Consider the following 16520-nt stretch of genomic DNA (forward strand, 5'->3'; position numbering starts at 1 on the left):
ATAATGCGACTGATAAAGTTAAACTGGACGTGCTTGTGAGACCACTGGCAACGGACACTCTCGATGTTTCTGGCAGTGTGTTGTGATATATTCTCGCTGTCGGCGTGGGTAGTGGAAGGTCCCGTCCAGGGCTTCTCGTGCATTATCTCAGGCCGTCTTCGCGTCTGGACGTCCGCTTCAACTGCCCCCCCGTGAAAGGAGCGCAACGTGTCCGGTAGACGGCGGAATGGTGAGATGGCTTGCACGCACTATGGTCAGGGGCTGAAGTGTCTCCCTGGCAAGGAAGTGCTGAGGGTACACCCAAGTCAACGGGTGGCAGCTTGAAGTTGCCGTGCAGACCCTCGGGTAGGCCAAATGGATCCCGTTGTCCGGCAGCCAGGTTCGGTACTCCTTTTATACACGGGCTGATAGGCGCGCAGGTGGTCAATGACCTGGTATCTACTGAGCGCAGCGGGTCCCGCGGAACGGAGGGGCAACTCCCCACAGCGGTGAGGATGCAATTGACAGGAGAAGCGATGCGGCTCCGATTCGCGAGACAAAGCTCGATGCGAAAAATGCGCATCACGCACTCGTGACAGAGAAGGCTTTGAGGCTGGCTAAAAATGGACCGAGGGCCGATGAGCCATTAGATACTGCGTGATTTGTGCAACAGCCGTCCGGCAACGGCCGGCAGACGGTCGCGGGAACCAGAAGCGGACGCCGACAGAAGCGTGCGGTCGCTGCCGCGGCGGCATGTTGTAGGGCTGAGGATGACGGTGCCGCGTTAGCCAGGCCAAGCTCTCGATCGCCGGCCTCGTCGGCCGGTGCGCAGCGCTACTCGAAGCTTCTGCTGGCAATTTTGCGCGGGTCTGTGCTGGATGGGCGCCCGACGCCATTTCGCAGCGTCGATGACGGTGCATCAAGCGAGGATTCATCAGCAGCGCGCCCCTGCGCTATTTTGTTGTACTGGCCGGTGGCATCCTCGGCATGGGCCCATCCTGGGGCAGATCTCTGGCCGGCACCGCGCGCGGCAGCCTCAGGCGCCCCGGCGTCGATTGCTGCGGGCGCGCTCCAATCCGCGGCGCTCCCGGCCCTGGTGGCCCTGGTGCGCTCGAAACGCGAGAGCTGGAAATAAGTGGCTCCCGCCGTTGGTGTTCGTCCCGCGCGGGCAGCGGCTAGCAGCCAGTGACGAAAAGTCACGGCCTTCCAAGCTCCCATTACTCGCGCCTCTCTCCCGCATCACTCCCAGCCCACGCTCATCAAGCCCACCACCGGCTCTCTGCCCGCCGCCGAGTTGCAGTTGCAGCATGCCCGCCGCGCCCCGCTGATCCAGCCGCCACCCAATGTTCAAGTCAGAGCCCGAGCCCGGCATGGAGTCGCAGAGCCCCAGCACCCAGCACTCGCAGTCCGCCCAGTCGTTCAATCCCGCCGAGGCGTCGCGCTCAGACGTCGACGAGATCCTGCGCCGCAAGAGAAAGGCCCGCGAGTACAAGGCCTGCTACCCGTGTCGCCAGCGCAAGGTCAAGTGCGACCAGGCCGTTCCGTGCAAGACGTGCATCGGTACGCTCTCTGCTTCTGCTGGCCCCCGCCGCGCGCCGGCTAGCTAACTGTCCGCAGCACGAGAGCATCCCGAGCTTTGCACCTACCACCCGCCTGCCGAGTCGCATCCGCCTGCGAAGCGCATGAACCATGGCAGCCAGCCGCCCGAAGCCTCCAACGGCCTTGGCGCCGGCATCCAGTACAACGGCAACGGTACCGTCACCATCGGCCGCGAGGACTGGGAGCGCCTGTGCTCCAAGCTCAACACTGTCGAGCGCTCCCTGATCGACCTCAAGAGCACCATCAAGCAAGCTTCCGAAATCTCGCCTGAGCCGCTCCAGAACGGCCACCACCACCATCACCACGTCATCTCCGACTCCGCCGTGAGCACGCCTTCAAAGCAGCCCGATGGCCAACTCACCGCCCAGGGCATCCATACGACCAACAGCATCACCGGCCAGACGGTCCACCTGGGCAGCAGCTCGGTGCCCGCGCTGGTCATGTCGCTGGGCAAAGGCGAGGGCAGCAGCGCGCCCGTCCAGGAACTCCTCGGCAAAAACGTTCTCCCACTCTTCGGCCTGGACAATGAGTCCGCCACGTACCCGTTCGTGGATCTCTGGGGTTTGCCGCATGGCTCGATGAACCGAATCTACGAGCTCTGCAACGCCCTCCCGAACGACTCGGACTGCTGGAACCTTCTCAAGTACCACAAGGAGACGGCCCACACCGTTTTCCCGGCCATCGCGGACATTGAGAAGCTTGAGTCTGAGCTGCTTCGATTTCTCATCGCTCGTGGGGGCTCGCAGACAAGCGAAGACGGGAGCGTCAGTGGGGTCACGGAGCAGACTATTTTCGGGAAAGATCTCCACTGGGTTGGCTTGCTCTTCGCTGTTCTGGCCTCGGGCTGCCAATGTTCAGCTTTGCCACGCAAAGAGCGCGAACTGACGTCACAGGTCTACATTTGCTGCAGCTTCGAGTGTCTGCGGATAACCAACTTTCTCTCTCATTCGAACCTGGAGACGATCCAGACGCTCCTGATCCTCGGCAATGTCATGTCGAACAACATGAACGCCGGCGTCGCCTGGTCGCTCCTCGGCCTGACTATCAGGCTAGCGCAGAGCCAAGGACTGCACAGGACCTGCCCATCTACTGCAACGGAGGAGATGAAGCTCACGCGAAAGAAGATATGGTGGTCCGTGTTGTGGCAAGACAGCTTACTTTCCATTACGTTTGACCGGGCATCCTCGATGGGCACCAGTGAGCCTGTTCCATTGAATCCCGAGTCCAGCCCTGGAAACCGACCGTACATGGAGTGCATGTATCGTCTCTGCAAGGTCGGACTCGACATTGTCAGCGAACGGGCTCTGAGTCATACCCCACTGGAGACACTGTCCAGGATAGCGCAGCGACGACAGGAGATCCAGGAAATCATGTTCGATGCGGCAGACTACCTCCGTGACTCCCGCAAATGCCGATCGATGCGGAACCAGCTCGAGCACTGGGCGCTGTACTTGCACATGTCTTACATCACGTCTGAGCTGTGCCGGCCAGCATTAAGTCCAACGGTCACCGAGCACGATTTGGCCCGGCCTTTGAGAAAAGCATGCATCGACAGCCTGGCCAACACTGTCGAGGCTTTTCTAGGCCTACAGAACATGACGGTCTTCGCAAGCCGCTCGTGGGCTGCCGTGCACCGTTCGTTGAGCTGTGCCCTTCTCCTGGGAATCCTCAAGGAGCCAGAGCGTAACGACCGCGCTCGCATGCTCCTGGAGAAGTTGATCTCGGTCCTCACTGACATAACGTCCAAGGTCGACCCCACCGAACTGTCCACGCCGGTGACCCGCTCGATGATTGCGCTGAGGAAACTGCTGAACCTGCAGGACGCAAGGCTGCAGCAGCAGCAGCTGGCGAACAGTTCATCGTCGCAAACCATTATCCCCAACACGGCAACAGCATCGAGCACGCCGAATATGACGGGCTACAGCATCGATGATATCAACGGCGCATTGATCGGCGATGACGCGATGTTCGGGGTGGGTCAGAGTCCGTTGATGGCGGATCTGGACAGCGAGGCGAGCCCTTACGCGCTGATGGACAGCATTATCTGGGGCGTGAAGAGGTCACCACCGGGATGAATAATGCGCTGAAGGAGGCCACGCCTGACCATGACACAGTGGGCTACTGGAGATTTTGCACACGCATTCATGTCGGTAGCTGAAGACAGCATCTGGATGTTGTGGATTCGGATGTCTACAACGCTGCCCAGACATTTGCTTCAATTACCCATGTGAAGTGAGTGGGCTATCTCTCTGCAACACGCAAGGATAAAATCTCTTGTAACCCACTGTGACAATGGTCGTTGACGAGCCAACAAAAACATTGCGAACGGGCAGAAGACTTGGAATATAGCACTGCCGTGGAAAAGAAACAGGCGATCAGCAAGGCCGCGATGATGGGATTTAGGAGTGCAGGCAGTATCTGGAAGAACTGCGCAATTCGACCGGGACCATATTTTTGGGGCGCTCGGATGGGAAAACCTTGGGCTGTCAGACGGTTTCAAAACGGCTTTGGGAAGGACCACACGGATGCAAGGAATAGACGGCGGCGGCGGAAGGTCATAGAGGACGGGGATTTTCGTATCTGGGGGAGGATCGTTATGAGGGGACGTAAGCAGACAGCGGCGGCGGTGTCTTTGGGACAAGCGGGAATGGAGGCGTAAAGGACTATGTTTTGCAGATGGCTCGTCGTTTGGCTTTAAGGAATCGCTGGGGGAGCGGGAAGGTCGTGAAATGCTAAAAATATCCAAGAATGGGTTCAACATGATTTCATACGCCTCCACTTTGCGTGATCTGCCCTTCGGACGGTTCTTGGACGGAGTTCGGGTGCGGTGTAGTAGGTAGGGCATGTATTAGGGTTAAATTCCGTTTTGGGAAGGCAGCAGCCCGGCAGCGACGTCGCAGCTCGTCGAGCGGGCTCATACGGTTTGCGGGGTATGTTAGCCAGAAAAGGGAAGGAACGTGTTGAGAGCGAGGCTGCATCGACGACCTCGGACCAACGAGAAAGACGCGGGACGAAACGGGCAAACCGCTGAGGAAGAAGGCTCATCAGCTGTTGGCAGTGGCAGAGCCCATCCGCTGTTCGGGAGCCGGGTAGCTGCCGTCCGCAATCGGGAGAAGACTTAGCCGAGGGTGTGCGCCGGGAGAAGACTATCGCTCGCGTGTCGTGCAGTCGGCACTTGCCAGCAGCGTCCGCTCCAGCGGCAGTCGCGTCCAGCAGCGTGCAGTCAACCCAGCCTCACGTCAAAGCCGCTGGTGTAGAGGCAGGCGATGCGCAAGAGGGCAGGGCCGGCAAGGTGCGGAAAGCGACGCAGTTGGGGTGGACGTTCCGACGCCTGGCGGGCGCAGTTCCGCGGCCGTGTGGGGGATACCCGTCGCTCTTAGCCGAAGAACAGCTCCCCAAGCTTGACCCCTCGCTGGCGGCGAGCTGTGTCAAGCCCGCCAATTACCGCGCCAGCTTCCGGCGGAAGGGACGCCATTGGGACGAGGCCAAAACACAACGCCGCCGCCCGTCTACTACTACTATGCTCCCCTCCCTCCGTCCTCGAGCCCTTCCTTTCTTCTTCTCACTTCTCTCAGACCAGTCTTCCCCGGACCCGCCTTTTCCTTGGGCTGCCACCTCGTAGTTGACTAGGTGCCGACATCGAAGGCTTGTAGCTTTCGTCTCATCTCACCCTCCAGACAGCAATTGCTTCAATCCGCCGCTTCCCGGCCTGCGTCCTCTCCTCTCCGTCACAATGCCGTCGATAGCCATGAGCATGCGCACTGCGCGCTTCTTTGCGTCCTCCAATTCCTCCAAGGTGGGTCTTGCCGCGCTCTTCAACCCTCACCGGCCATGTAGCAGCTCACTGACGAGATTAATCAATGCCCAGGCCACCCTCCTCGCGCGCACGTTCGCCTCGTCTACACGGCGCTTCGAGATCAACAAGGTGCTGCCCTCGGCCGAGGCGGCCATCGCGGACATGAAGTCGGACAGCACCCTCCTGTGCGGCGGCTTCGGGCTCTGCGGCGTGCCGGACACGCTGATCAACCAGGTGCACAAGACGCCGTCGATCAAGGGCATCACGGCGGTGTCGAACAACGCGGGCGTGGTGGGCTCGGGGCTGGGGCTGCTGCTCGAGTCGGGCCAGATCCGGAAGATGATCGCGTCGTACGTGGGCGAGAACAAGGTGTTTGAGCAAAAGTACCTCAAGGGCGAGATCGAGCTGGAGCTCACGCCGCAGGGCACGCTGGCGGAGCGGTGCCGCGCGGGCGGCCACGGCATCCCGGCCTTCTTCACGCCCGCCGCCTTCGGCACCGTGGTGCAGACGGGCGAGCTGCCGCTCAAGTTCAACCCGGACGGCACCATCGCCCAGTACTCGGCGCCGCGCGACGTCAAGACGTTCGACGGCAAGAGCTACGTCATGGAGGAGGCGATCCGCGGCGACTACGCCTTCATCAAGGCGTGGAAGGCCGACAAGCTGGGCAACGTGCAGTTCCGCTTCGCGGCGCAGAACTTCAACGGCGCCATGGCCCGCAACGCCAAGATGACCATCGTCGAGGCCGAGCACATTGTCGAGCCGGGCGACATCGACCCGGCCGCCGTCCACGTGCCCGGCATCTACGTCAAGCGCGTCATCCAGGCCACGCAGCCCAAGAACATCGAGAAGGTCGTCAACGCAAAGGACCCCGCCGACGCCATGTCCAGCCTGGGCTCGGGCGACGCCGCCGGCAAGCGCGAGCGCATCGTGCGCCGCGCGGCCAAGGAGTTCAAGAACGGCATGTACGCCAACCTGGGCATCGGCATGCCCATGCTGGCGCCGTCGTTCGTCGACGAGTCGGTCGAGGTGCAGCTGCAGTCGGAGAACGGCATCCTCGGGCTGGGACCCTACCCGGCCAAGGGCCAGGAGGACCCGGACCTGATCAACGCGGGCAAGGAGACGGTGACGCTGCGGCCCGGCGCGGCGTGCTTCGGCAGCGACGAGTCGTTCGGCATGATCCGCTCCGGCCGCATCGACCTCACCATCCTCGGCGCCATGCAGGTGTCGGCCAAGGGCGACCTCGCCAACTGGATGCTGCCCGGCAAGATCAAGGGCTTCGGCGGCGCCATGGACCTCGTGTCCAACCCGCAGAACACAAAGGTCGTCGTCACCATGGAGCACACGGACAAGAAGGGCCGCCCCAAGATCCTCAAGCAGTGCGAGTTCCCCCTCACCGGCCGCTCTTGCGTCAGCAGGATCATCACTGATCTCGTAAGTGCACCATCTAACTTGTTTTTTTTTTTTTTTCCTTTCTCTTTTTCGGGTCCCTGAAAAGGGGGTTTGGATAAAAGCTGTTGCTAACGCGGGATGATATCACACAGTGCGTCTTCGACGTCGACTTCACCAACGGTCTGACCCTCATCGAGCTCGCCGAGGGCGTCACCGTCGACGAGGTCAAGTCCAAGACCGAGGCCCCCTTCGCCGTCGCCGATGACGTCAAGCCCATGCTCTAAATAACCCAGGAGAGCGAAAAAGAGAAAAAGAGTTCGAAAAGGGATATACCCAATGTCCGATCATAAGTCGGTAAAGGGGAGAGGTTAAAGCGACGAAGACGTCGGCAATGCTGAGAGTACTGGGGAGAAGAAGAGTAAGAGGCGGAATGGAGAAGATTAAGCGAAAGGGGGGAGTGAGAAAGAGCGCGTGGAAGTTGACAGCAAGGATGACACTAGTCCCCCTCGTCGGGGGGAAGAGTGGAAATGGCATCGTTGACGAAGTGTTAATAATAAAGAAGACGAAAGAAACGCTCCCCGCAGAAAGCCACTCCGTCATCCAAAAGCTTGGGACGCGGTGGGTGAGGGATCAGGGGCGATGTCGGATCGGGAGAAGAAAAGACGGGAGGAGGCGGATGGAGAGTGGTGTAAAAGAATGTGTGGATTTCCATGTTTGACCGGCCGATGGATATAGATACTGATACCTACGAATTGATTTGCTTCGTGTATTCGCTCTACTCCCCCTTTCCCCTGCGGTTGAGTCCGCCTCCGTACGGCTCCTCGAATAAACATATTTTTGGGCATTACTGCTCGACTGGTTACAACACGTGACGGCCAGAATCAGGAATTAAGCACTTGCTGACGTGAATCGAACTGTATAGGGAATCGGTACTGACTTTGCTGCTTTTGACTAAGGTAACTAGACCGAATGGTCTTGGGTAATTACAGCGTATTTGCGATTGAATATTAACATGAGCGACTGCTCTTTCTGTGTCTGTGCAGCCGAAACCGGCTGTTAGTCTATACGACAACCATAAAACTACAACCCCAGGATCTGCCTCTCCTTTCATTACCAGCTGATTTGTCAGAAGGTGTATGTCACGGATCGGTCCGTTCGTATGTGCATAACTCTCCAAGCCCCTAATCTATCCACAAGTGATGCCTCCTCCTCCAGTGCCACTTGTCAACGAATTAAAAAGAATGGGAGACGCCAGGTCTCCGATCCTCCCTTTCCGTACGGCAACACCCATCCCCCAATTCAATACGTAATCAACCGTCGTGGCCAAATCCATTAGTCGTCATAGGAATAAGTGCATCATCAATAGGAGGAAAGCGTAAGAGAGAAGTAAAAATAAGGAAGCAACGCATTAGTCAACCACAACGCACTACTACTACAACCCCATCCACATGGCAACCCCCAACGCAACGACCAGCCCAAACACGCCACCCTTGCTGGGAGCCTGCACGGGTCCCGCGGCGGCGCTGTCGCCATGGATGCCGAGCAGCTCATCCTGGGTGCCGAAGGTGACGTTCTGCGGGATGGAAGAGTTGTAGCAGTGACCATTCTCGATGTCCAGGCCGGTCAGGTCATCAGGCACCTTGAAGAACATGTACATCTGCTGGTTGAGGTCCTTGAAGCCCGAAGTGTCGTAGGGGAACTTGTCGTCATCCGTGGCCGACGTGTTGCGGAGGAAGATGCACTGCACCTGGCCGGGGTACTCGTGCGCCAGCGCCGGGTAGTCCTTCATAATGTCCGAGTTGGAAGTGTCGGCCATAAGGATGAACTTGCGCTCTGGGAAGGTCTGGAAGATCTTGTCCAGCAGGAACTTGCGGATGCTGAGGGTGGCCGAGACGTCGGAGAAGTTGAGGGGCCGAGTGTCAAAGCTACCACCCGGGTACGTCTTGTAGATGAAATCCATGTAGTTCCTCGTGACCTGCTCCGGAGTGGTGGTCAAGTAATGGAAATGCATATCCGGCAGCGACCTGGACCAGTTGGCATAAATGTCCGGCATATTCATCCACTGCGTAAACGGCCGAGCGAAAGAGTTCAGCAGGCCCTCCTTCGGCTGGTAAATCTTGGTGACGCGCAGGATGTCGTCAACATCGCTGATGATGGTCAATCCTTGCGGAGGCACCAAATATGCGGTTGCGTTTCCCAGAGTGGCGTTGTCGGCATAGACATTGAGGCGCTGGATTTTGCTGGTCTCGTTGCCGGCAGTAAGGCCCCCAGTGGTGTTAGCGATGGGCAAGAAGACGTCGAAATCGCCTTCGGCCGTAGTGTTGTAGGGAAGGGAAAGCGTCTGGTTTCCGCCAGAGGGCGTCACAGCGCCGCCGCCGCCAGGTTCGCCATCGCCGCCGGCGCTCGGGGCGGGCTCCAGATGCACCTTCACCGACTCGTTGGCTTGTTGCACGATGAAAATTTCGGCAGTCAAGTTGCGAGCCTGGTCCTGCTGCGACGCTGGCAGATCCTCGATATCTGTGCCAATGAGGAAGACATTGGCCAAATCGTTCAACTTTTCCTGGGAGGTGTTTGGCTGTTTGTAAACATTGCCGTGGAAACGGACGTTCCAGCCCTGATCGGTCCAGTTGGCATAAGGGGGAACGTTGAGAACCTGCGTCGGCAGCGCGGCCAGCTGGCTGTCGTTGAGGCCGAGCGAGCTCTGCACAGCGGAGCCAGAAGGGAAGTCCTGGAAGAAGTTGGCGACACCTGCGGCGTTGTCAGTACGGTGCAACGGAGGGCCAATGGCAGGGCAGCAGACCTTCGGTAACGTAGTTGGGAATATTGGAGCCGAGGGCAGTAAGGGCCGAGTCTACACCACTTTTGATATCGTCCAGCAAATCGCGGCGCTCGAGATAGGTGCGAGTAGCTTCATTGAGAGCGGGCGAGGGCGTGATGCGCGGATCGGCGGCATCGATTGGACGCTGTCCTAGAGGAGCGGCTGGCCCTCCAGTAGCGGCGGGGACTGGGGCTGGGACGGCAGCAGCGAGTGCATACGCGTCCAGGGCGGCGAGCAGCAGGGTTGAAGTGCGGATCATGGTGTAAGGCTGGGTGCGCAGGCCAGGCTGCTATCTCGAATGGAGTAGGATGGTGGAGATCTTTAAAGGCCGGCAGCGAGCACACAAACGACGTCGACGTCCGCGCGAGAGTAATGCGGAGAGCTCGTGCCCGGCAGCTGGCTGAGACGGGGGAATAGCGACAGAGAAACTGAGATTGCAAACGAGAGGAGTTTGTTGTGCAGGAGGTAACCAGGCGGCGGCAGGCAGGGTTCACGGCAGGAGCCCGCCTCCCCTTCCACGCGCATGCAAAACTGGGCCACGGCAGCTGCGCGAGTGACGTCACGCTGGAGTTGGACGCCAGAACACGATACGCCGCCACGCCCATTGGCTGCGCCTCTCGGCCACGGCCGACGGCTCGGAGCAGCTGGCCGCCTCCATGCTCGCTTTCCAGCCTCTGATGGCACAGTGGCTGCGGTTCCGCAGCGCTTGTCGAGCCGTCGCGGCTGGGTTTTTGCAGCGTTGGCGAGATCGACGGCCAGAGTGGGGCCTGAGATCAGCGCCGCTGCCGGTTGCCCGCCCGCTTGACACCCCCGCTCCTGCCGGCCTTGGAATCCATCGTTTGCTCCTTTGTACACGGTACACACAGTGCGCATCCAAGTACTGCGCCGGGCTGCATCTTGTTGTTTTATCGCCCTGTTGCTCAGGAAACCCGTCAAGTTGCGTGACACTCCGACGTTTCAGCCGTGAAAGCTTAATTTATCCCTCAGCCTCCCGCACGCGGTAAAATCTCGCAGTAAGCCCGCTTCTCCCAAATCCTGACTTAAAGTCCTATGAAACAAAGGCAACCGGCCAGCAGCCTCACAGTCCTGGACAGATTAGTGAACGTGGAGCATGGCGTTAGCCTCGTTAACCAGCACACTGCTCTGGTCTTTGCACTGGCCCTAGACACAATAGTTGAAGAAGGCGCATTTCATTTCGGCACCGCCGCATTCCATATTCGGTAGATACAGAGAACAGTAACAGAGGGAAAAGACCGACCGACACTGCGACGCATAGAACGAGAAAGCATCAAGCCAAACAAGTAGCCAAGCCAGACCAGGCAGAACAACAGACTTCCAACTCGCCATAAAAGGAAACATGCTTCCCGACACCTCACAGCCTGGAGAGGTGGGTGATCTCCCTCGGGGCGTGGTAGGTCGGCACCTTCATGTCGAGGGCGGAGCCGCTGTAGCCCAAGTCCTCGCCGGTGAGCACGGCGCACTTCTCGCCGATGAGCAGGGCGGTCGAGTAGGTGTTGCAGCCGACGTTGTCGGGGCAGATGGACAGGTCCGCCACCTTGAGGCCGCGCACGCCGTGGACGTTGAGCCGCTCGTCGACGACGCCGTGCTTGATGATGCTGTTGCCGCCGCGCGGGCCCATGGAGCAGGTGCCCAGCGAGTGCCAGGTCGTCTCGACGTGGCGCTTGACCCACTCCTCGATGGCGTCGAGGTCCTCCTTGCTGTACTCGAGGTCGTCGCGCAGGCCCTGGCACGCCGAGTTGAGGTAGTTCGGCGCCGTCTCCTTGGCCGCCTCGAGCGGCCGGCTCCACGACCCGTGCTGGATGCCCGCCGAGATGTGGTCGGGCCCGGCGTACGCCTTGGTGTTGGCGAGGTCGAGGTCTTGGGCCCGCGCGCTCGAGTCGTACGCGAAGAAGGGGTGCATGGCCGTGACCTCGCCGGCGTAGGCCTTCATGCGGCGCGCCGTCTCGCGCGACTTGATGTAGCCCCAGATCATGGGCGCCATGTCGCGGCGGTCGTTCATGAAGCCAGCGTCGAAGTCGGGTGCCTCATACGCGTTGGGCGACACGATGTGCGTCGACCCGCGCGAGAAGGGGTACTCGAGGAAGTGGAACATGGTGAAGAACTTGCCCGGCGGCATCAGCATGTGGTCGCCGAACCAGCCTGAGATGACCGAGTAGTGCATCACCGGCTTGTCCGGCTTGTCCTTGAAGTAGGCCTCCCACCCGGACCGGAACTCTGGGCATGGCCAGGTGTCCATCCACTTAAGCTCCTCTTCCGTGGGTCGGATCTTAACGCCGGCTTCGATGCCGTTCGTCGCCAGCGGACCCGTGCCGTTGATGTTCCTGGCGACTGTGTTAGCTGCTGCGGATCGGGGACTGGATGTGTGGCTGATAAGACGAACCATTGGTCAATGACCTTCTGCTGGACAATGGGGTTGCCGCGGATGAAGTCGTCGAACGAATCGGTCTCGGGCGTCGCCCGGTAGGGGGCGAATGTCAGGTAGTGGTCTTGGAAGTTCAGACCCACACCAGGCAGGTTCACGAGGGGCTTGACGCCGGCCTTGCGGAGCTTCTCAGGGTCACCTAATGCGCTGTCAGTGGTCTTGGACTCAGGGGAGGGCACACGTGGTAAGCGTTACCGATGCCAGAGCGCTGGAGGATCAGTGGCGAGCTCAGAGTACCGCCGCTGACGATGATTTGTTTGCGAGCCCGGTAGATCTTGGGCTCGTGCTTCTGCTTGGGGTGCAATGGCTTGGAGGGCAGGGTCTGAACGCCCACTGCCTGGTCGCCATCCAGAATGACCTTGTCGATCTTGGTGTTGCAGACAAGATGCAAGTTCTGGTGGACAGACCGAGTGCTGTGGATGTATGCGTGTGCCGAGTCGGACCGGCGACCAGTGTCACTGCAATCAATCAGTATCGAAGTGGGGTTGAGCTTCGGTATCATCGTACCGGTTGATCCACTTCAGCCAGTGCTCAGCACCGTGGCCGGTCACGAGGTCTTGGAGATCGTCGGTGGTAGGAATGCCCTGGGACTCGGTGGCGCGCAGGAAGTCCTGCATGATCGGGTACGTGTAGTTGCCGAAAGAAACCTTGATCGGGCCCTCGAATCCGTGCAGATCCCGGTTCTGAGCTGGAGAAATTGTCAGCATGAGTGTCAACACGAGGTCCCGAGCGGAACTTACATGCTCGCTGGTACGTTTCGTGCTTCTTCATCAATGGAATCAGCTCCTTGGTGGTCCAGCCCTTGGCTTGGAAGTCATCGTAATCGGAGGCAGAGGCACGCGTATACATCATGAAGTTGATGCTGCTGCCACCGCCCAGGATGTTGGCGCAGGGAACGATGGCACGACGGCCACCCAGCCATTCCGAAGGCCGCGAGTAGTAGAAAGAAGCGGTCTTGCTGTCCAGCTTCATGTTCCTCGGGTAGATTCCAGGCCGGAACACCCTGCAAGGGTCAGGGATTTCATCGGGTTGTTGAGTGTCAGATAAGGACTCACCATGGATCGTTCAGATTGCTCTCACCACCCTCGATGAGCATCACCTGAAGGTTGTGGTCGAGGTTGGCCAGACGGCCGGCAACGACACAGCTGTGCGAAGCGTGTCAGCAGTTGGGGTATCTTTCAGCCTCTCCAGTCTTGGACGTACCCGCATGATCCGCCGCCGCACACAATGATATCGACCTCGTCAGGAATCGTCATCTTGACCAAAGGGCCAATGGGCCAGTTCGAGAACACAATGTGGAAAAGGAAAAAAAGTGAATTCACAGCCTCAGGCGAAGAAGTGTTGGATTCAGCGCCGCAAGAGCGTGATGGGGAAGAGTACAGAGAAGAGGACGGGCATATTTATCCCCTCCCTGACCCCGCATCATCGACCTTCGGGACAGTGGAAGGAAGCAGTGGCTGACGAGTCTCCGGTTTCGAGACTTGTGGATCCGGGGAGCCGTTGCCCGCAAAGCCTCCAGCGGTCTGGGCAACAGCGCCTGACGCGTGGGGTTCCTGCAAGTGCCATGGGTGCCGATAATCGTATGGATAGCGCCCCCCCCGCTTGGGATGCAGGGCTAGTGTCGGGTCTAAGCAGGGTGATCCCCAATTGGAGAGGGATGGGAATAGGAGCAGTCGGATGGCGATGCGCTTGCAGCATGACGATACGTACCCGCCATAAAGTGACCGGCACGTTGCGGTTGGTGGATGCTGAGTGATTTTCTCGGCGGCTGGCTGGTGGATGCAGAGGAGGTGGAGCCGGAGCAGGCATCCAGCTGGAAGATTAGCTCCGCCTTGCCATGTTCCCAGGCCGCCTCGCAGAGGTCCAGGGCGGAAAACGTGTACTTCTCCGCATTGCTTAGCCACTTATCCGGAAGGACCGAGAACTCTAACAGCATGCACGGAATCGGTGAAAAAACCCACACAGACTCCGGGAGGGAGACGGCTGCAAGTCTGTGCTCCAGGACGGAGGTGGCAACGGGAGGGTCGAGCAGCGCCCAGGAGAGACAAGACGTGGGGCAACGGCCATGTTGGAGTGGTCAGGGTACCACCCCCGCCCGAGCTACTTACGGCGATACATAGCCTCAACCGTGTCATGCAGCTTGCAGTGATAGGCCGCTCCCCACACGCGTCACCATGTGCTAGTGCCTCAACGTGGGAGGTCGCTGCCAGCCACCCGCCCCCGCTTACTCTATTTCCCCGCAAAACGCTAGGACCGCCGATAGCCATGTCCGTTTTTGGATGGCATCAAAAGGGGCGGCTTGGCCTTCTTTGTGCCGCTACCCTTAGGGTCGATGGAGAGAGCACTGTGGATGCTATCAGGCGAGCGCCTCACGCAGAGTTTGCGAGTTCGCGGGTGACAAATTCGATACCGGCGCCATGCTGAAGTGTGGGGTAAAGGTCAATGCCTGCAGACAACGCGGGGAAGAATCCCTGTCGTTGCGCCCATACCCGCCCATAGCGGAAGCGCAAAGATTCCGGCCGCTGCGTGCCGCATTGCTTCGAGTCAAGACGGTGTCGGCCTCCTGCACCTCCCCTACGTCCACCGCACACTTGGCGAGGGGAGGCCGCAGATCTCCAGCTCGCACTTGGAAATCGAGATGCCAAAAGAACCTGAGGTTTTGTCAGAAGGCAAGAAGCACCCCGGGTTGCTGATCGGGTGATAACCGTCTCTGCCGGAGAGCCGGAGGCGCGCGGCTAGCCCCTTGTGTCGTCCGCTGCTCTTGACTGGCTCTCGGCCACCGGACTGTTCGGACTGTTGAAAAGCCTCCGTTGGGAAGCGCGCCTCCTTTCGGTTGTGCCGTGCGGAGGGGGCCCCGGATCTGATCCGATCAGCTGAATACAGCCCCCGGATCTTGCGGATTGTGTTTCCCGCTTGTCATGGACGCTGTACGCTGTACATCGATGGTACCTGTACGGTTACAAGCTGTCCCTTCTCATGGTTCGCTCCAGGGTGGCACGTTGTGCTTATGCACATTTCCCATGGTAACGGGAACTCTGCTGCTCAACCCTGGCTGTCGGGCAAAGGCAGCTGTGAGCTTACATTGACCACGTCGCCTTTCTGTTCAATGGCTCTAGGCCTATAAATCGCCGGCAAGCTCCATGAGTCGACACCCTCACCATGCTCAGCCTCGCGTCGCCTTGTTGGCTGAGCGCCCCTCCGATAGCAAGGCATGCAGCGATTCTGCACCCCTGTAACGAGGAACGGCATTGTTGGAACTCCAGGAGATTGGCTGCATCCGATGGCCGGGGTATCGCTGATCCATTCATGGTAGGTCTCCGCACGGCACGAGTAAGCAACAGGGTCCAAGTCGGGCGGGGCAGGAGTAGGAGCATGCTCGTGGCCTTGATACAGTCGGTGTGCCAGTTGAAGACAAGCCGCCATTTTCGACACATAGGCCATCTCGATATGCAGATCGCTGCGAACCAAAGAAAACCTGCTAGTATAGCAGCTGTAAATGCATCACCCCCTTGCAGATAACAAGAGTCTGGTGAAAGGCGGTACGCTTCAAGTTGAAGAAAGTCCGATTCTCAAGGCAGGCAAGCGCGAACCCGAAAAGGTGCAGCAGTCGCTAGAGGGCCTCAAAGCGGCACAAGATTCACCTTCCGGTGATCCGTTGACTCTTTCATTGGCAAGTAGATCGTTGGGCTAGTTTGAACGCCTTTCTCCCACGAGAAAAGGCGCAGGTGGCAAGAGTTCCCGCGAGCTCGCAAGCTTTTGACTTCATGTCCGGCAGTAGCGGAGAGAATTGCTTGTGACGACCTGGTGCCTGGATACGTGTAAGCTGAAGGGGTCATCTGCACGAAGATCAAGACCCACTTTGTGCAGGAGAATGCTTTGATGGAGGGCCGGGAACGAATTGGCCAAACTTGGCTGGCCAATTATCGGCAACTTGAGAGCCGGATTATTTTCTGGTCTCTAATGCAGGGTGGCAGCCCAGAAAGTGTGCCGGGCTGCATCCATGTGTTGAGGTGCCCAGAGTGTTCGGCAAATCGTGTGCCTCAGGCATGCGTGCAACAGGGGAATCAGAGTTTGGGATGGCAGCTACTAGCCTTACTTTGACCTTGCACTGTAACTTGGCTCTCGGGATTTTAGCTGCTTACCGCCTGGCTGTTTTTGCAAGGTGTAGATCACTTACTAGGCTACATACTGCGCACGCTCAACAATGCTCATTGAGAGAAGTGCATCGGACCTCAGATCTGGAGCCGACAAAAGATGGCATGCACTGTGCTACGAGAGGTTGAGTACGAAGGTATGTATCGGCAATTGGAACAACAACGGCCGATTCAGTGTCGTTGAAACTCAGCGAAGCCAAGTCTCTGTGACCCATACGCGTGAAGCAGTTCATGGTGGTCCCCGAGCCGACGGCTGCTCGTGGGAGCAGTGTCAGCATTGGGAGGCTGCGAACGGGCCGAAAGAAATGAGAGAGCCGCAAAGCCAACGGCATGTTTGTTCAA

The 16520-nt window shown here is 59.0% G+C and overlaps 4 protein-coding genes across 4 annotated transcripts; 2 read left to right on the forward strand and 2 right to left on the reverse strand.

The window, feature by feature from the left end:
* Positions 1–1322: 1322 nt before the first annotated feature.
* Positions 1323–3653, forward strand: SLS55_006952 (uncharacterized protein; the record flags this gene model as incomplete). Its single annotated transcript, XM_066778380.1, has 2 exons — positions 1323–1539; positions 1597–3653. 2 exons carry the CDS (start codon positions 1323–1325, stop codon positions 3651–3653), a joined length of 2274 nt encoding a protein of 757 aa, XP_066630817.1.
* Positions 3654–5311: 1658 nt separating this feature from the next.
* SLS55_006953 (uncharacterized protein) lies at positions 5312–7047 on the forward strand (the record flags this gene model as incomplete). Its single annotated transcript, XM_066778381.1, has 2 exons — positions 5312–6805; positions 6916–7047. 2 exons carry the CDS (start codon positions 5312–5314, stop codon positions 7045–7047), a joined length of 1626 nt encoding a protein of 541 aa, XP_066630818.1.
* A 1148-nt stretch (positions 7048–8195) lies between these two features.
* SLS55_006954 (uncharacterized protein) lies at positions 8196–9840 on the reverse strand (the record flags this gene model as incomplete). The annotated part of the gene is made up of 2 exons (XM_066778382.1): positions 8196–9511; positions 9564–9840. 2 exons carry the CDS (start codon positions 9838–9840, stop codon positions 8196–8198), a joined length of 1593 nt encoding a protein of 530 aa, XP_066630819.1.
* Positions 9841–10953: 1113 nt separating this feature from the next.
* On the reverse strand, positions 10954–13280 carry AOX1 (Alternative oxidase, mitochondrial precursor; the record flags this gene model as incomplete). Its single annotated transcript, XM_066778383.1, has 7 exons — positions 10954–11923; positions 11983–12163; positions 12220–12482; positions 12532–12712; positions 12765–13027; positions 13080–13169; positions 13228–13280. The coding sequence occupies 7 exons, from the start codon at positions 13278–13280 to the stop codon at positions 10954–10956; spliced, it is 2001 nt and encodes a 666-aa protein (XP_066630820.1).
* Between the last annotated feature and the right edge of the window lie 3240 nt (positions 13281–16520).

The sequence above is a fragment of the Diplodia seriata genome (genome assembly GCF_021436955.1).
Source record: "Diplodia seriata strain FDS-637 chromosome Unknown scaffold_7, whole genome shotgun sequence".
NCBI classification, from domain to species: domain Eukaryota; kingdom Fungi; phylum Ascomycota; class Dothideomycetes; order Botryosphaeriales; family Botryosphaeriaceae; genus Diplodia; species Diplodia seriata.